The sequence below is a fragment of the Lagopus leucura genome, unplaced genomic scaffold (genome assembly GCF_019238085.1).
Source record: "Lagopus leucura isolate 7727_CA_CO unplaced genomic scaffold, USGS_WTPT01 Super-Scaffold_73, whole genome shotgun sequence".
NCBI lineage: Eukaryota > Metazoa > Chordata > Aves > Galliformes > Phasianidae > Lagopus > Lagopus leucura.
Window position 1 is genome coordinate 96,040,437 of NW_024962252.1, and position 20,699 is coordinate 96,061,135.

General features: G+C 43.0%; 1 protein-coding gene across 3 annotated transcripts in view; it reads left to right on the top strand.

The window, feature by feature from the left end:
- The window catches only part of MEIS1 (Meis homeobox 1), a 93,297-nt gene that overhangs the window by 43,764 nt on the left and 28,834 nt on the right, over positions 1 to 20,699 (top strand). For all 3 annotated transcript variants that reach the window (XM_042875562.1, XM_042875571.1, XM_042875582.1), the window contains one exon: positions 3,326 to 3,471. In XM_042875562.1, coding sequence (XP_042731496.1) covers positions 3,326 to 3,471 — 146 coding nt within the window. The remainder of the gene's footprint in view (positions 1 to 3,325; positions 3,472 to 20,699) is intronic.

Consider the following 20,699-nt stretch of genomic DNA (forward strand, 5'->3'; position numbering starts at 1 on the left):
TGTGAGAGAGCAGAAACACAGCCAGCACCTCGGCTGGGTGCACAGAGTTGGGTGATGGGGTGCTGCCTATTAACACGCCGTTTTCAGCCATCGTATTGAGGCATATTGCTGCGATCTTGCTGACAGCGCCTAAGGAAGAGGTGATGGGGAGCACCTCCCAGACAAAGGAGCTGGAAGGACTGAGCCCATCCGTGCCCTGATGGCGGTGGTCAGGCCTGGCTTGCGCGTTACGGCGTGCATATGTGCAGTGCAAACGTGAGCAGTGAGCCTGCTCTGCCCCCAATAGCCACGGGCCATTTTGAAGAGCCTCTGGCCCCTCAGTCACTGGCCTGCTAGTTAATTGCCACACGGACTTCGTGACACATGGGCAGATAATATGACATTTTCGGTTTCTGTCACTAGCAAACGCTACGGCGTTGCTTGCACTAGTTGCTAAGAAGCTGTCAGAAACCATTAGCAGCTGGCTAAAGTTGCCCTATGGCATTTCCTCATGGCATCAGCAAAACAAGCATAAATCACCCAGCGGAGCCTCCCGCTATACTAATGAGGCTGTAAGCTTGTTTATGGACTAGCATCATTTCTATGATTATTTCCACCTTTTCAGTTTGCCTTCATTTGGCGGCAGGAGAAGTCAACTTCAGGAACGAAGTCACTGCTGACATTTTACAAATGCGGTCCGTAGCTGCTACCGTGTGGCTGGTCAGCGCTCCTCAAGTTTGTTCAGCAAGCTTTAAAAAGAGGGGAGGGGGGCGAGGGAGGGGGAGACTATATCTCTGGAGACCTCGTGGAGGTGAGCGTCTCGAGTTGCAAAAGGAGATGGAAATGCTAAAGTCCACAATCGACCCTTTAGACTTCTCCCCGCGGTTTGGTCTTTACGGGATCAATTTTCAATTTGAAAAAAGTGGAAGAGGTTAAGCAATTTATAAAAGTCTAGCGAAGAATTTGCTTTTTGGATAGCCGGGTGCTTTGTTATCCGCTCCCTCCCTTTCACTTTCTCTGGCTTGGGTCGGACGGGGCCAGGGTTTATTGTTTTAGGCTTTTCTGAACATGCACCAGTATTTACACTGGATTGAAAGCATTTGCTTCCAATGAAAATCTTGTCTTAGATTACAACCCAGCAGTGTAATTTCCCTCCCAGATGGGAGTAAAGTAGCAGTATTTGCCTAAAAACAGTAGGAAGAACAAACTGTGCATTAAGCCGAGGCTGTTTTTGGCTTGAGCTAATGATGTAACAGAAACCTTTTATTTGGGATAGGTCACTGCCAGGGATTGAAGGAGGTGATCTGGCTCGCGCTTGAAAGGTTTCTCCATTGTATCTACATAAGTCTTCACTTAAAAAATCCTGTTCCTAATGCTTCTGCTTTCATACAGCAGAAATAAACAGGAAAGGTTCTGGGGAGTGTTATAGGTGGAATGCAGAAAGCTTTTCCTCTCCTAATGGAGGATATAATTCAGGTGCCCCGGAGGCATGCTTTCAGGAATTCTCTTGCCCGAGGTAATGGGAAGCTCAGGCTGCTTTAAGGCCTTGATTATCTATTGATGCACAAAGCTGGAAAAAAGTCATCTCCCTTGGATTATAGTAGATATTTCCATAAATTATCAATGAGTCCTCCTCCCATCAGGCACGAGGCAATGCCTGCTAAATTAATCTGAAGGGGGTTTGAAATGAGGAGAGAGTGTGTTTTAAAAAAATAAGGGGGGGGGGGGGGGACACAATTGTAGGGAGGTGGTGAAAGGCAGTGTCATTAGGTTAGAAGCTTTTCATTTTTAATCAATGAATGCGTAATACTTTTCTTTTCCTTGTTTGCCTCTCTCAGACAGAAGTGGATTAGCCCGTGGAATTTTAAATGCTGTTGAGTTGTTTCCTTTGCTCATGTTTCTTTTATGAATTATTATTTTATATGGTGAATTGCTTCTCTGTATAAAAGCCCTTTTTTACATACCGAGCTTTCAAAGAATTTATCGGATATCTGATTTCTTCATAAAAGTCTTGTTTGTGTCTATAACTACTTAAGGTTACCGCCTCATTAAAGACACAGCCCAAGTCATAAGGACAGTTAGAAATTTATCACAGTCAGGAAGGTACTAAAAATATAATGCTAATAATATCTTGTTTTAACTGCTGAAAGCTATTTAACAAATCATAATTTTGACAGCCTGCGTTCTTTTTGTGTTGATGATGGGCTTTTTTTGATTGGTAACAGAATTAGTTTTGGTTTAGCCCTGTTCAGATGACTTCCTCGATCATTCTTGCCCAAGAGTGTAGAAACCACTTGCTTAATAACATCACAGCTCTGCACTGATACCAATGTGATGTTTTTGGAAGCCAGGCTGTATAGTTTAGTCCACGTGCAGAGAGTGAAAAGATTGGATTTCGGTGTGGACTTATAAACTGCTTTCAGGGTTTGAAACAAAAATTGCATGCAAACTTGAGAACACTACAACTTTTGCTTTGCTCTGACTGCCAGCCCATCAGCCCAGACCAAAGCTGGCTGCTGCACAGTTACGTGCTCCTGGAGACATGTTGCTAATGTGATGAGATGTGCCTAAGACCTTCTCTGCATTGAGGAAATTCATTCTGGATCAGTTGTTTAACGGGAGCAGACACCTTGCACTGATGCGGTGCATCAACACAAACCTGGGTGTTAATTCCTACAGTGTATGTCAAAATGGTACCTACTTATCCCACTATGAATTTCTATAGACTGGGCAGAGGGGAGGCCAGTTAGCTACCCGTGTCCCATCAAAAAGGCAGGGTAAGTTGGACATCTAGAAAAGACTTAAAGTAAGTGCTGTGCCAATCTTCTGGTTGTTTATGAATTTGGGGAGAGATTTTGGTATTGCAAGAGAGATGCATTCACCCAATTTTTTCTTCCCAGAGTGAGATGTTGTACCCAGCTTCACACACGGCCTGGGGATGTGATAGCATCAATGCTTTCCTAATTGCCATCTCAGCCAAAGTAGCTGATGGGGATTAGTTTTGGGAAGTGACGCAGTGTGAAGAAAAGCCACCTTTTTGAATGGGATGCATTGGAAAATAAATAAATAAATAAATAAAAATTAAGCACTTTTTTTTGGGTTACACTGATGAATCCAGTGGCAGAAATGGCCACGCTGTCCTTCAGGATAACCCAGACTGACACAGTCCTGAGACCCTCCCTCACCCCGTGTCTCTTCCCCCCCCAACCCTTCAACCCCTGGTGAATTACAATGTTAAAGAATTTATACCTCATTTAAATATTCATGCAGTTTATACCCAAAGCCAGGCTTCGGCTGAAGTATATAAAGGTAGCATAAGTCAAAATTTGATTCACTATATTTACAGGTGACGGCTTGGACAACAGTGTAGCTTCCCCCAGCACAGGTGATGATGATGATCCAGATAAGGACAAAAAGCGACATAAAAAGCGTGGCATCTTTCCCAAAGTAGCCACAAATATCATGAGGGCATGGCTGTTCCAGCATCTAACAGTAAGTGAACTCTAGATCACATATGCAAAATAAAACATGGGAAATGTCATAGTTGTAGTAGTCATAGAAAGCAAAAATACGTATTATGTTACTGACAGGCAGCTCAGGGAACTTTTCTGAGCAGAGCTGTTGCCTCATTTGCTAGCTGTCAGGGGAGGAGCATGGAGCGTATCTTTTTATGGTTTTGGGGTGTTTTTGTGTGTGTGTTGTTTCTAGATTTTTGGTTGGAGTTGCAGTTGTTAACAGGACGTCACCACAAAATGTGGCTGAGCTTATCCTGCCAACCTGGGAATCCTGCCCTGCCCTCTGCAGCTCCCTGTAGCTGACATGGGAATCACTGCTTTGGAGCAGAGAGCAGTTGCAAATAACTGGGGAGCTCTAAAAACAAAGCATGGGAAAACAAAGACCTTATTCACATGTTTGTCAGAAGCTTCACGATGAAAGGTCTGAATGTATCTGGTTTAATAGAAAAGTATAATTTTTTCTGTGAGATGCTCTCATTCCCAGAGTGTAAGTTACCACTGCATTTAATATCATTGAGGGGAGGGGGGTGGATGAGCAGCTATTTCTGTTGCCACAGATACCTGCATTTATTTCTGGGATTAGAAATAAAAAGCTCTGGACAGGTGTGCGGGGTTAAGCTGGATGCTGGAGCTCCTTTAAAGAGTTTATATGATATCCCACACCTTCTAACGCTAGCATTTAGCCAAGTGTTTCTAATGCCATTCTTCTTTTTCATCAAATCCTGGTGATCTGTTGCTGTGTTGTCATCCACTGTGGGGATTTAAGCCTTCAGCCCAAGATTTCCAGCCTGCTTTTTGTGCTAGTGGGGTAAGGCCTGGGCAAGGGAAGCCTGTGCCCTGCAAGCAGTGGTGACAAGCAGTGTTGGCCTCTCATCTTGGCCTCTAGGTTAGGGACAGGGTGACACTAGCAGCTGCCAGCTTGTCCAGCCCCGTGGAGCCCAGCCAAGGGCATGCTCCTAAAGCTGAGGCCATGCTCCTGCAGTTTGTCCCTTCGTCCCCTGCTGCGCCAAGAAACCAGATACCTGCATGACTCTTGTCAGCACGGGGATCAGGCGGGGAATTCTGCCCTGTGCTGTCCCAGGTTGCTATGAATGAACCTTCATGCCTGAGCGCTCCTCTTCTGAGGCTGGGGAGAGCTTTGCATGCCCCCTGTTTAATTCCAGTCTCGACGCCAGCCATGCCACAGCTTTGCCAGCTCCCTAGCCCCATGTCATTTAGTGCATTGCCCCCAAAGGCGAAGGTCCCTTTTGGTTTGTTGCAGTATCACAGTGTCACAGTGACTTCTTGACTCTGATGAGCTGACAGGCCATTGCCTCCCAGCAGACAGATGTGAGTTATAGGGGCATCTCCATCCCAAATGTCCCAGGGTTGCCAGCAGTGCCCAAGCTGGCCTGCTGCAGCTTGTTCAGGTGTAGATCGGAGAAGATGCCTTGCAAGCTCTTCAGGCCAGACAGGCTGGGTGCAGGGTGCAAGTAGATTTTCACTCTTTTGCTGTGAAATAATGGTGTGCAAAAGAAAAGAGGAGGGTGCCTGTGGAGCTTGCCTGGGCACATATTGCTGAGGTGATTTCTTCTCCTGGAGAGCTCATGTGCAGAACCCCCAGGACTGGCACAGTGAAGCTGCTGTGTATGCTACCTTACAGCATTTAGCTAAAGCTTACTTCGAAAAATTCACCATCCCCTGTGCAAATGAAACCCAGCTAGGCGGGGCAGACAAAATTACTGCAGGACAGCTTTTCTTTCTCCTGGCAGCAATGAGGCAGTTCCAGGCTTGCCTAGTTAGCTCAGTAAAGCAAAATCAGGTTGCGTTCCAAACCTTCATCGTCTAGGATCTTGGGGCAAAACTACTGTAGGTGAGGTAATGGACAGTTTCCCCAAAAGAAAACAACGCTGGACACTCTTGTAGGCTCTTTCAAGCCCATGTTGCAGCCTGAAATGCTCTTGCTGGAGTGGGAACCTCCCCTAGAGAACTTGTGCATCAGAGAGGGCTCCAGAGGTTCTTCTGGGGGAGACAGGCAGAGCTCTGCTGCTCACCTGCCTGTAGGTGTCAATGGCAAGGGATCTCTCCCTTTTGCCCCCTGTGCTTAACCTGCCTTCGCTTTTCCGTCTGCAAAATGGCAGGGGGGAAACAGGCAGCGGTTAAAGGTGAGGTACAGCCTCCCCTTGGCCTCCGCTAATTCCTAATTGGGTTGCTATGTAGGAGCACTCCTTTTCAAAAGCAAAAGATTTTTCTCACCATTATAATATTAATACACATCAGCGGCATGGAATTAAACAAAATAGACAGTAATTGCTGTGTCTGTCATACTAATGATTAATGGTTGGAAAGATTTAAAATAAATGGAGGTCTAATACAATCCTTTAAAAGTGTATAAGTTGGTTTAATTCCTCCTATGCAGTTGTTCCACCTCAAAGTCTATTAAGTCTTCCTCTGTGTACTGACTTCATTTCCTAAGGTTTGTCCCTTAGTTCTCATTTTCCACTTAGGAGGAAAATCTTTTTTCTTTATTGAAGAAAACATCAAACGCGAGGCCATCGCCTCTCCTCTTGTTGAGCTGTTTGGCCAATAGCTCCCACTCAGTGTCACGCTACAGCCCCCCATTATTTTGACTGATGTGCAGAGCTGAGTTGATGTATGCCCAAAGGGTAGTCAAGCGCTGTCTTCTGTGGATGCAGGCAGTATGCTCTGAAACACTTCAGGGGATAAATTCAGCCAAATTGCCTTCCTTTCTGTTCCCCAGAGAATAACAACAACAAAAATCAGCTAAAACAATACAAGGAGTGGTGGCCAGGCTTACACATAGGGTTTTGTGGTTTTTATTTTTTCATCATTGCTTTTCCAACCGACATTTTATTAAAGTCTGTGTAGGAATAGCTGCCTAGGTTGGCCATTAGTTAGGTACAGCATTGGAATAGCTGCCTAGGTTGGCCATTAGTTAGGCAAAGCATAGTGGTGGAACTTGTTGAGACTGATGTTGGTGGGTTGTTACGCTGGCCCATATATTTTGATGTTTGTGAAATTGGGTTTTTGGAGAATGCTATGAATTTGGAGTGAAAAGCTATTTTAAAATAACCATTAAAAAAAAAAAGAAGAAAAAAAAGAAAGAAAGAACCAAACAGGCTGCTGGTAGTTTGAAGAAGTGAGAATGTCCCTAAACTGTAGAAGCTGAGCTCCAAATGAGTTGGGCTTTATGGGGTGGGATTGGATGAGCTGAAAATACCATCATAGGGGCTGTCCTGGGCTGGAGCTGGGCTCCAAAGGGTTGCCCTGAGGGTCATGTCAGGGTGTGCTGCAGCATGTTGCAGACCCCCCTTTTTTATTATTTTTTGGATCACTTTACATTCAGGGCTCATATCTTGCCACCAGTTTTCAAGCAGATCTCTTCTCTGTAACATATAGCCCCTCAGCAGGGATTGAGAAGCAAGGGGAAAGCTTGGAGGAAGGGAAGGAAGAAAAATAATTCCCTTCAACTAGATCTATGGAAATGTAATTGTGGCAACAGGATTAGTTTCTGCTTCAGCCCGTGCTATGGTTTTGTCTCAGCAATTGCACCTTTCTGTTTAAAACTAAAAAGGAGTTTGGGAGGTGTTTTTTCAGTGTTTTGTCCACTCATTGTGAATTCTCTGCATGCTTTAAATCCAGGTTAATTTAAATTGTTGGAATTCAAACCTCATTTTGGGGATTATACAATGTAATTAGTTTGTTATATGATGAGTATTTGATGATCTTCACATTCATCATCTAATCAGGCCAAAAAAAAACCCCATAAAATTATAATCCCCAAAGATGTTTAATAACAATTTAAACTATTGAAGGCTTTATTTAAGTACATTAGGGGATTATAAGCTGCTTCTTTTTTTTTTTTTTTTTTTTAGTGGTGCCAAGAGGTAGATTCAAGGGCTTCAAACACCTTTTAAAAAACAAATTACCATGATTTAAAAAATGAATGGGCCAAGGATTTCCTTCATGTAAATCCCATAATTTAATCATTATTTTAAACTGCTTTTAAAACCATTTCCTTAAGAGGTTAAATCTTAGTGAAATAGGAGACAGAGCTGAAAATAAAATAGCTGAAATATGTTCACTTTAAGGTAAAAAGCAAAAAAGTTTGCTCTTTTTTCCATTATGTGTCTAGATCTTTGCATCTCTATTTAATAGCCAATACCATTTTAATAAGCAAGATAGCTTTTAATGAGCAATATGCAATCTATCTAGCAAAGCTATTATTTGTAGAAAATAATTTATTGGAACCTCCAGGGTTCTACAGTCTTGCTTTGGGAGGGGCATGAATTTGGCTCCCAGCCCCTACTCCTTTGGCTGGGTGCTCCTCTGTTTGGGAGGGGTACAAGAGGGCAGATGGGTACACCACAAGGCTGCTGGAAGCATAAAAAAGGGAAATAATTGGCAAAAACAGCAAAGGTTTTCTTTGTTCTCCTCACTGGAGGGTTTGGAGATATTAAAATAAAGCAGCCCCCCAAAAACTTTCCCCATAGTACTACTTACAAGATCCTCCATCCTGCACCAACTGGATCTTGGTCTGAAAAATGCCGGAGAGCTCCTGCAGCTCATCTGTGTAACAGGGCTCAGATTTCAATTTATCAGACTTAGAATGGGTTGTTGGGTTTTTGTTGTTTTTTCTTCCCCCTCCCCTTTATCCCAAATATGCAAGTCTCCTCTTTCACTTCATTTTACTGTGGGCAAAACTGTAAAAATCATTCTTCCCCATCTGCAAGTGCCAGCTGTCCTGAATTCCTCGGAAAGCCAGGCTCTTGGGGCTGTCACCAGAGCAAACCCATCCTGCAGGTTGATGGGAGTGCCTTGTAGTGAAGGAGTCTGGTCTTCTGACAGTCCATTCTGCCATGGAGCTGTGTGGCAGTTGTCCTTAACAGGAGAAAATGGGAAATGATATTGTGAGGGAGGAAAGTATACCGAGGCTCTGTCAGAATTGAATTGAGAGCTCCAGAAAGGAGGACAAACAAGGTTTGGATAACTCCGTTTGAATTAACTTCTTAACCCTTGAGTTTGATAGAGAACATGGGCTGCCAAAACCCTAAGGTTTGGTTTTTTTGTTTTTTTTTTTTTTAATATAACTTCCTCAAATGTGTTACTTTGACCCGCTGTCCAGCCTCCATGGACCACCCCCTTTCTATAGCATGGGCATTTTTTTGCTATTTTAAAAGAAAAATATAAAAACTGTTGGATGGTTGGGGTTTTTTTTTTTTTTGCTTGGTTTGTTTCGGAAAGATGCTACTCTTGGCAATGCTACTGTTGCTCTACTTGCATGATTTCTTGGAAAGCACTCATCTTATGTGTTGAGATCTCACGCTGTCCTATAGATGGTTAAATTGCCAGCTCTGAGCTGTGCTACATACCTTGGGTTTCAGGTCAGAAAATAAAAGTGTGGGATCCTTTAGTCAACGGTTCAAGGAAGCTGGTTTCTTCACTTAGGCTTTTCTCCTGTACAGGAGTTTGGTGTGGTTGTAACATCCAGTATTCAGGATCAATGGTTCATTCTCATTTCTGTTGAAGACAGTCACTGTGTTGTTTTCAGCTACAGAGTAGAAGCATCTCATCCCAGGATCCTCGTGGGCCTTGGGAGGAGCAGTGATCAGAGGAAGTATTTTGGTTGATGTCAGAGTAGCTAGCAGTCTGGGCTAAGCTTTAGAGAGAGAGAGAGAGAGAGAGAGAGAGTGGATTCCCAAAGGGCCATCTCATCTTTTTTCCAGTTCCCACCTTGGAGGCACTGTTGTACTGATGTGGAAGCCACCAGCACATTACAGAATATGAATTATTCGGAAGCTGCTGAAACGCATTAGTATTTACACACCAGGAGAATTTCGCATCGAGTAGAAGCGAGGGAATACTGAAAAGCTGAAACATGATAAACATTAATTCAGATGTTAAATTATACTTGCTCTGGTTGTACTGGAACTCCTTTTGTTTGCATAAATCTTCTCAGAAATGAGTTTACCAGCAAGAATGTTTGCAGTATTAAGAATTTTTAAGTCAACACTAGATGCTTTGCTTTCTTCTCCACCCTCTTTTCCTCTTTTCAAATTTGCAGCTGTGATATTTTGCATGTGTAACTTCAGGTTTGAAAATTAACCTCCTTCAGTCAGGGGGCAGAAAAGTGTAATGCAACTGACTGGCTTGCTGCGGTTTGAATGGCTGGCTGAAATTTGTGTGGCACATTTTGAAGGGGGGAAAGGGGTGAGGGAAAATCTGACCACCTATTTGTAAATCTGGAAGTATCTGCAGAAATATTTTGGCAAATAATTTGCAGTACTAAGTACACCAAAGGAAACAAGAGTATCTTGGCAAGCAGTTTGTGAGCAGGAAATGAGGATAAATTCATGGGCTCGGTTGTTCATTATTGGTTGTTTGTTTAGCTTGTCCTCTAACACAGTTGCTACAAAAGAGTCTATGTTGATTCTCAGATATGCTTATGTATATAAGTGCCAGTGTTAATTTTTTATTGGCAATCTCCTCACTCTTGAAGGAGTTTCACAGAGCAGCAGCAAAAGCTAGTGAGTGACTTAATCAGATCAGGTGAAGTGCCAAAATATGAGGCACCACACCAGTTGGGCACATATCTGATGTGATGTGTTAATCTGTGGTGTAAGATAAGCTGCCTTTCAGATAGGCTCAGATTTGGAAGTGGTACATAAAGTTGTGTAAGATTCATTCCCTCGCTCTGGCGTAGAATATCCTACATCTGTTTGCATGAACTTAACCCATGGCTGAATGAACTGATACTGCATGCATTCAAGAAGCCCTTATTCCTAATGTTAACTAATTATGATTACTGTATACCCACTGAAATTTTCCAGAGAAAACTTATATTGAGAAAAGTATTTTATTTCTTGATGGAAAGTTAATCTTTTCCATAAACAGTTTTATTCTTTCCCCCAAAATGTTCAGCTCAAAAATCTATTCTTCAGTGTATGATCAGGCCACATTCACAGTTCTAGCTCCTCACCCTGTAACCTACAGCAATGCTAAATATATGTGTAGAGAGAAGGTAAGTAGGCAGAAAAGAGTTTAACTTAATATGTAGTTATTTAATTTACCTCGCCTCGTGCATCATTTCCTGATTTAGACCCATAATACTTTGCAGAGTACTCATTTCATTCCAGTGGTGGGCCATCATTTTAATAAGGCAAGGTCTGCGAGACTCACCAATGGGTCTTCTGTTTTATGAACCAGAAACTTCTGCCCTGAAAGTGCTTCTTGCATATTAGGTATAGCACAAATATTCCTTTACTGCTACTGGCTGACCCTTTTCAATCCAAAAAGGGATTGTACAGCATAAAACATGTTGGGATTATGTGAAAACAAAACAAACTTACTCCCACTCTGATGCTCTGTGTCACTGATGCAAAAAGTGAGATGTTCTGACACTTATAAATGGGGGTCAGCTCAGGGTATACATACAGGATGTTTTTTTAGGAATTTCTTTAAACTCAGAGGGAGATGGACAGACCTTATTTCAGGAAGCTTAGACTCTGTTTTGTAATGGCAACTTGAAAGTGACAGTCTTTTTCCCAGGCCACCTGCCTGTACCTTCACCCAAGGCTTTGGGGTCCCTAGGTGATATTTCCAGGAAGGTAAATGCAACATTATGCATCTAGTAGATCCAGTGACAGAACCCTGCTAATTTGCCATGAGCACAGGAGATTGTGCTGTGCATGAGAATGGCAGAGAGGAGAAACCTTGGATCTCTCTGTCAGGCATCACTGCATCAGGCCAACACCTGACATCCTGATGCCTTCCTTCAGTGTTAGCAGGCAAATTTCCTCTTCACTGCATGGCAGCTCCCCATTTGTTACTCAGAAATGCAGAACCTGGCTGTGTGTCATGGCCAGCCTTGCCCCTGAGTGGTGATCTTGGGTTGGGAGACATGGTGGGCCGTGAGCTGCACCAGGGCAGAGTCATTCTGAAGCTGGTAACAACCAGAATCTTTAGATTCTTATTCATAAAATGCAATTTTAGTAATGTTTTCATAAACAGTAGTAATGGTGGTGTTTTAGTAAACAGTGGCATTAGTTGCATGAAAATTGCACCACATTGGCTTTAAAATTACTCCACCTGTCTGGATGAATAGGATTTTCAGTGTGGAAGCACACAGACAGCTGCTGCTAATGTTTTCTTCTCCCTGTGCAGATAATACTGGCAAATCTACAGCCATAAAGGCCTGGTTTGTGATGTAAAACGGTACCTGACCTACTGGCTCTGGTGCTACAAAAGGACCAGCTTTAATTACTAATAGCCGTGTTTTAGTTTTGTACTTGTTGATGTAAAAATGTCATCTTAGAGCAGTGTAACCTCTGGTTCACTTCCACTGGAAACATTACACTTGCCACAATTATTTTCAAAATAAGCTGTGCTCCTCAGTGGCAGACTAAAATCCTGCCTCGTTAGCTTGCAGATAATTAGCAGGACTCTGGCCCTCTGGGTCCCTCTGCCCTTCGGTCCCGCTGGTTCCCCTGCACCTTGGGGATGCACTGGGATGAAATCTGAATCATGCCCGTGTGTGTTTAAGATCACACTTGATTTAGTTGTAGGACTGTTTCTCCTTTGTATTGGATGGGTATAACTCACTGACGCTGGGAATTTGTGGGACAAATTCTCTCCAAAAACCCTGCAGCTAAAGTGGTTGGTCAGAGGTGGAACTGGTAGCAAGGCAGCTGTCTGCAGCATGTGATGAAGCAAAGTTTTAACTGGGGCCTTGAATTACAGAGAGGGGACTGGTGGGTGCTTGGTGACCCTTGCTATTTTCCAATGGGTCTGTAGGGCAAGGTACTGCCTGATGCCATTCCAGCACCTGGATGTGGATTGGGATGGCATGCTCTCAGACAATAATATGTCTGATGCTACAAGGGCAAATTTCTCGCTCCCAAAAATTCACTAGAGCTTCAAAAGGGTTAAAGGCTGTAATGGTGCCATTAAGAATCCAGCTTGCCAATGAGCTATTTTGTGCGAATGGTATAAATATAAGATACACTTGTCTGACTCATTTGCAAGCATTCTTTTTGACTTCTTTCACACAACTGGTGTTTTTGTGTTTAATTTAACAAGAAATGAGTAGTAAATGAAAGCTGCTGCCTGAAATCCCACTGTGAGCGTGTTTTGCACTTGGCTCCCCAGTGAAAAGGCAATTTGTGAAATTATGTGATAGAGTAATTAGATGAAGCCAGGGCTTCTGATTGTTGCCATGCGTATGTGGTAAAGGTTTGCTGGGGGAAAAAACGGATTATTACCCTGGCAAGTTGGCTCAAAGCTTCTTCATTTATTTGTAAACAGAATATTTAGTGACCGCATAGGAAGTAGCTGTAATCACCAGCTCGTAAAGAAACCACAGCAGAGCTTTTGGATTTTTACAGAGTGCTCATGTAAAATTTAAGCTGGGAGGCAGAATCCCTGTTAATGTAATTAGGATCTAATTTACCACCCTTTGCACACAGATGTAATAATGTCTAGATATTTATTCTATCTTTAAGCACATTACATATACCTCAGTGCAGCAGTTACTGAACAGAAACAGGTGTGAGCACTTTCCGGATTCATTTTTACACTGTAAACACGCAGCGATTTAAGAGGAAATATTTACCAAAAAATGAGGGGAAAGAATGTCTGCAAATGAGGCAGTAATGGACAGTTGCCCTTTATGTACTGATGGATTTCTCAGTGGTTAAGTAAATTAAAGCAAATGCTAGAAAAATCAATAGGCTTGCAGAGTCTTGGTTGTGCCTCATAGACTTCAGGACAGAATGACAGATGTGGTGCATATGACCCATTTAAGTATTAATGCTTGGGAAATTGCCTCTGCGTGCAAGGTTATAGGCCTCGAAATATTGTTAGATTAAATTACAGACAATAATATTTTTAAGGATATACGGAATTTATATGTTTCAGTTTAGTTGCTCCTCTGCCTTACACTGGCTTTGGAAGATGAGTTGCATGCTTGTTTCCCTGGAACAGTAAATCAGATTTTTTTAAATGTTCAAGCACTGAACTTTCAAGCTCTTCACTTGCAGCTGAGGAGTGGCAAGTGTGTGGCATGCTGTGTCTGCTTGACAATAGCCAGGGAGTGCATGAGAGCACTGGCAAACGTAGCACAGAAGCCAGCCTAAATGGAATCCCATTAAGAGATAGCTTTCCAGCACTGAGAGGGCTTGTGCAAGCCGTCTTGCTGTCCTCCATGGTGGCAGCAAAGTGGCAGAGCGCGCAGGCAGCAGCCATAGCACTGTGGGCAGTGGGCTGCAGCTACACACTGGAAGCAGACAGCTTGGTGTGCCTGCCACTCCCGGCCTCACCGCTCTATATCTCTCCCTTCCTCACTTTCCTCTGCCTTTTCCCCAAAACACACAAAGAGGAGTGAAACAAAGGCTCTCTGTTGTGCAGCGATGCCTGGCTGGCCGTGGCCGTCATGGCAGGCTGGTGATTACTCTGGGGCCTGTGCAGGAGGGAGGCTGGTCCTGCAGGCTGCCAGGCCGGGCCGAGCGGTGACAGCAGCTTGTCACTTGCCTGCATCCAGCCTCATTGCTATGGTGACAATGCATCGCGGGGACTGCTGGGCAGAGTCCTCACAGGCTGCTTGAGCTCTTGGCCCTCGGCGGCACAGCAGTGCCAAATCTCCGCTGACAGGAGCAATGCGCATCGCTCCTAGCACCAGCCTTGGTGACTTCTTGCCTTGGTGACAAACATCATCTTTACCTGTTCATTTTGATGTCCCTTACTGGCCTCCTTGATTTATTTGATGTTGCACAAGCTCACCTGGAGCCTGGTGCTTATCTGCATGGTGGCTGTGGTCTGTCCTGTTGTAGGTTTTGCCGTATCCTTACATCGTCAGCCTGGCCGTAACCCTGCATGATTAAGAAAAGATATGCTGGCTTTATAACCATCATTTTGCAGTGTTCATCTTTGTATTTTAAGGCTGCAAATTCATTTTCTGGTTTAGCAGCAAATGGCAGCTCAGAAAGAAGCAGCCCTGGCCAAAACGCACTGCTACATTTCTGCGTCTAAAAGTTCACTTTTTTAGAAACTTCTGTTATTACATTTATTCCCTTTGAGCAGATTGTTTTTTTTTTTTTTTATTTTCCTCCTCCCTGTGATGCCGAAGTACATTTGGCAGTAATCAGTTTATTCTTATTAGAAGCCTGGGTAAAAGGCATAGTTGCTGAGTCAATTTGCTCCCTTTACTTCCCTATTGAGCATTAATGTGTCCCAGTCCCCACCCCTTACAGCGAGACCATCATCAATTGTAGGGCTGACAGGAGCCTGGGACTCGGTGCAACTCCTTGGGGTTATTCATCTTGCACCAAAAAACCTGGCACTCAGCAGCATTCATCACTTCCCCCTACCTAAAATGATGGAGTAAACGGTGGGGTGAATCATCAGAGGGAAAAAGGGAGGAAATGAGTTTACATATGTTAGAGGCAACTTTGGGCTTGAGTAGCAGGAGAAATAGTACCACCACCTGAATTTGCTCTGGTTTGATCCCATGGTGCGTGTATTTACTCCACACACCCCAAATCCCCTCTGGCGGGAAATATTTTGAAGCGGGATCTTCATCCTTAAATTTGATACGGCAAACATTTTTTCTCCAAAACTTCCAGAAATAGAAAAGCACAAAAACGCTGCTTTGTTACAGACATCCCCCCTCCAAAGAAAACAAAGCAAACCCAACCTAACCAGCCAAGTGAATCCAAACAACGAAACCTCAAACTTTTTACAATTATATCAATTTTCAAAGTTATCTTGAGAAAATAAGGGTCTGTGCTTCACTTCACCCCCAAAATGTAATGCAACCGCGATAAGGCAGGAGAAATTCCCCGGGCCATCCACCTGGGTTGTTTTTGCACCGGTGCTGTGGTGAGATGGTTGTCTAAATAAACAGAGATTACGTGGAGGGCTTTATCTCAAAGCTGGCACCGGTTATCGCGCCGCTTCCTCCCACTCCCTCCCTCTGATTGTGGGTTGTATAAGAAGACTTAGCAAGCATAACTTACAGCTGATAACCTTTGAATGTTAGTTCAAGGAAGCTGTGCCATAGTAACAAAAATCACGCAAATGCTATTGCAGCCGATTGGAATGAGTAGTGATTTGACCGTAACGCTGATTTAGGTGAAATACTCACTTAGCATTTTGCTCCAAGAACCTGATTTGAATTTGGCCTCTACAGAAGCGATTGATAACTTCAATATTTGAGCAGTAGTGAAAGATGTCTGAAATGAGCTTGTGTTTGCTCTTCAAGCCATCTCTCTACTAGGGGTGCTATTTCTAATTTTATTTGTTGAAGGAAAGCTGTGATGTGTCACTTGGACAAGTAGCGTCAGCCTTAATGCTGGGGGTCAGTTGAGCAATTGAGCTTGATGCAGCTACCATTGCTGTTTGGGTTTTGTAAATGATACCTGAGAGCAGGTGTAAAAATTGGGAAGAGAGAGTTGATGGTCCTCCATAAAAGCAAAGAAGCTGCCGTGCTGTGGTTGAGAGCAAGCATGGAATCCCAAAGGCTGCCCTTTATGAGTGTATGTTGGTGTAACGATGGCAGGGGTGATATGCAATGGAGAGGAGGATAATGGTGTGTGGATTCTTGGCAACATGCTCTCCAAAAAAAAAAAAGAAAAGAAGAAGAAGAAAGGAGGGAAAGGAGGGGGAAGGCGTCCACTCATACCGCAAGGCAATGTCACCACGATGTTGGGCAGCCAGCTCACAGCAACTGGGGAGTGCGGGCATTTCTGCCCTTGTCGCTTGCATTACCGTGGCGCCACGCATTGCAGTTATACAATGCATAAAAGCGAGGGTTATTTCTAGGACAGATAATTGAACATTAATACTCGTTGACATTGTCGTAGGAATGATATGTCAACCTGACAGGGCCTATGTGCTTACATCTGCTGATCGGCTGCAGACGAGGGGATGTGTGGCAGCTCAGACCCGGGGCCTTGCTGCTGCCCAGCCAGGGAAGATCCAGCCATTAGTCATAAGCTGCCATTGCCATGCTGAAACACTGCATCCTTAGCACTGCACTGGCATGAGTGACATGGTTGCCTGAAACAACTGGTTCCAGTCTACCTAGATAAAAATAATGAAAAGAAAAAAAAAAAAAAAGGCAGAATAGCTGAGTTCCTCTGAATGGTTGAAAGCATGATCAAGTTTGATAAGGTATTTCTGATTAATTCCATCTTAGGAATTAAATGACATAAAAATGATAGCAGAACTGCCATCTTTTTTATATTTTTTTTTATCCTTTTCTTCCTCTTCTGGATGTCAGCAGACCCTTCAAGGCTCTAGATAAAGTAGTCACATTGCAATCGCACTCTTATCCCCTCCTGGCCAAAACCATACGAACAGTGCCTTTCAGTATCGTTTTATAATAAGTCGTCAGAGGATAATGCCTTTGTCACAGTATTTCTATAGCCACACTTTGCTGCAGAAGTAACTGTGCAGGGAACAAGCAGCAGACAGAAAACAATTACGGGGTCTCTGACACTGGAGTCAGTTCTACTTTCTTAAAATAGGGCTAAACATTATGTTTGTAATGTCTCACGTAGAGTTTGGCTCTGCATAAAATGCTATAAAATAGGGCCCTTGAGAACATCCATTATCACATTTTGGTTAACATCACAGATTTTAAAAGTCCCAGTTGCACTGAGGCCATGAAATAAGGCTTTCATCTGTAAAGATCTAGTTTCTCTTTGTTATTAAAATAAATGAAGCCATTAAACAAAATATATGCATATAATAGTCAAGTTCATCATTTTGTATCATCAAAATGATAAATTCTACTTTTTTTTTTTTTAATTGGAGTAATCATCTTAGAAAGGTTCATGTATAGAACGAGATCAAATGTTCTTGCTCAGTCTTTCTTACTTTATGACTTGTTAGTGCTGACATTTTTTTGGTCTCTGGCTACTTTCATTTGGATCTTTGTTCAGAAAGGGAGGGAAGCAGGGAGGGTGTTTTTGAGCTTGGTATTGAAATATGAATTAATTAATTGTTATTATCCTTGTGAATTATTAATGGCCGTCATATCATAAACGTGCTGGAAGTGACATGCTATCTAAATGCTTTTGCTTCTAAATACGTTGGCTGTTTCTTTTATGGTAGTATCTGTGCAGGCATCTGCACATGTTGGATGTGTCTAGACCTTGTAGGAGAGCAGGGAGATGGAGATGCTCTGGCTAAGAATGGTTTGGCTGCTCACTTCTCAAAGCTGATTTCTCTGGGTTTGGAATAGCGCCTTCCAAAATCCACTACTCTGTCCTCAGCCATTCGTCTGTTGTCCTGCAGAAGACCTCAGTGAGGTCTGCATGTTTGTGGACCAGGGCTTGTCCCCTGCACTGGCCGTGGAGAGCCCCAGGAAGAGCCTTGCCCCATGAGCTTTCCCACTGACATGCAAAGTCGATCCCAGCCTTCAGTGAGGGAGGATATGGCTTGGTTTTGTCAGGGCTTTGAAAACCACATGGAATTTAGCAGAGAGCTGCACTGATGTTGGAGGAGAAAAGGTTGGGTTTGATGGAGAACCGTTGTGATCCAAACAGGTTGCCAGAAGGGGGAAAATCATATCCTGGAGAGCATCCAAGCCTTTTAAATGACATTTTTATAAAGAAAGGAATTAATATATATTGAACTTGTGAGTAAATGCAGGTTAATTTAGGGTTAAACATAGAAGAGATCTGGGGAAGAATCAGGATGTGTTTTTTTTCCTGGCTCTCAGGAGCTCCGTATTCCGCCTTTTTGATGCGGTCCTTGCGTGCATAAAGATCATCCTGGAAGCACATGCCTGTTTTAGTCTTAAATTCATTAGCATTTAGTGCTGGGTTTCTTTGCTAAGTAGGGTAAATAATTAATGAGAGCTGTTTTGTTTTGGAGACTTCTTAATTCATCTCTCGAAGTTAAATTTTAGCCCGGGCTGGTCAGGAAGCCTGTGTTTCTGCTCAATTCTACACCCTGAAGCCAGTCAAAGAGATTTCACACGCTGAGTTTGTGTGGATAAATGAATTCACTTGTCAGAAAGCAGAATTGCTTAGTCAAGTTTACAGAGTTAAGGCTTGGCCAGTTTATTCATGTATGTAATCTTACTGAACTCGGGCCATTTTAACAGAAGGGAACTCATTAGATCTAAGGAATGATGAAGATAATTTATGAGGGACTTTCATGTTAAAAGGTAAAACTAATGGAGAATGAACTTAACAGAAATGTAGAAGCTCGGATGAATTAAACGGGAGAGCCTGAAATAGCTCACTCTGTGTTGGGAAGTGAAGCCCTGCTCTAGCCCAGGTAAATTGCATTTGAATTTCATCCTCAGATCTGTATGAGCTCCTATTTGGCAGATGTTGAATTGATAATGCCCATGTGTTAAAGAATTCTGATTGTTTCTTTTGCCACCTTTGCAGCTTATGAAAATGCAAGTAGACCTTCCTAATGAATATTAATAGGAGTGATGGCTGGATAACACATAAGCCCGTGGCTCTTTGGAGCTTGGATGGGGTAGTTGGAGAATTCTTGTGGCTGGGAATTTACATGCTTTTTAAGAATAAACTTCTCAAATGCTTTTATATTCTCTTTTAAAAGCTGATGTTTGTTAACAGCAGCGTGCTCACACTGCGTGGTCTTTTTTTCCCCTCTTTCTCTCTCTAGACACATAGTGAGATTATTACTACAGATGAGATCTCTGTGTATTTTAAAACAAGGCAGTTTGTTAGATAAGGAGTGAAAAATGTCTCATCTCTTAAATTTACCTTCAGTCAATTGTTACCTGTATCAATAGAAATGGTTTATTTTATTTTTTACTTATTGTTGCTTTTCACGCGTGCCATTCTCTCACACAGCTGCGACAGTTACTAGAAAGATAGGGAAATGACACTGATGAATTGTGGATACCCAGAATCCAAAGTACCACTTGTGCTGTTAGTTAATAGGGCAGCTTGTTAGGCTATCTCAGAGCCCTCACACATGGGCCCTGCTAGAGCAGTTCTCTCTGGGCCTCAGGTTTGCTCACTGGTGGAAGTCACCACTGCTAACCCTTCACCTGATGCCATAGATCCCATTGATCTGTTACCTTCCCTCTCCCAAAGGTTGCTGGTTGTGCAAAACAAAGACGTCTTTTTCTTTAATCAACTGAAAATGATAATTTGAGTGATTCAAACCTCATCCCTGTAGTAAGGACTCATGCCTGTCTCCTGTGTGGCTGTGCAGGGCAAAACTGTTTTACAAAGCTGTAGTCTGGGGCACTTCCCTGCGCTAGTGAGTGATGCATTACAAGGGGATTTGTATGTGTTTGAGGTGTGGCGATGCTCTTAGAGGATTTCATTTAGATTCAGTAATTAAGATGCCCATCCTCACTGCTGGACAGATAAATAATAATTACTCTGAGTGCTCTGAGTTTGCAAATGAATTTTTGATTCAGAAACTTTGAAATGGGAAAAAAAAAAACAAACAGTTTTTAAAAGAGAAGCACATTGATACATTTCCCCTTTTGCAAAAGGGCTTTTCTTTCCCTTCCCTTGTCATGACAAAAAGGCTTATTTTTTTTTTTTTTTTTCAAGCCAATATAACAGGAGAAGAGAGAAGAGGGGGGGAGAGTCATTAAAATGCAGTTCGTTCAATTATGCCCCGTTATTTGTCATCTTTATGGCTTTCCTATAGTTTTCATGGCACCTTTAATAGTTCGCCTGGTCAGGGAAGGTGAGCTGGAATGTGCACACACTTGGCTGCTGCCGCGAGTGCCGCCGAGCTGCGCTCCAATCCCCGTCCCTGCAGATTTTAATGTCCCCGCAGACTGCTGGCAGCCTGCTTCCAGCTGTGGCAGGCATGATGCAGTGAATTGCTTTTGAATGTTCTTTACTCAAATAGGCAGTAATTACAAGCTTAAAGAGGTTTAGTGGTCCAGTAAACTACATAATCACCCCTGAATTAGCCTGGGCTCATCAGTTGCAGTCCAGCAACCTCAAGACTGCTGTTTGTATGCAGGCTTGATCACGTAGCAACCTGAGCAGCAGGTGTGGAACAGCAAGAATCCCCCATAAACACAACTGTCTACTGGGGACAATGATCTCTAATGAGATGAGGCTACAGCATTGCTGTAATTTAAGTGGGAAAATTAGCGCTGGAGAATGTGCACTACTTCCAAGAGTCTCTGCATCTTCTGAGAGCAGTGTTGTTTCTCTGGCTTTTTTTTTTTTTTTTTTTTTTTTTTTT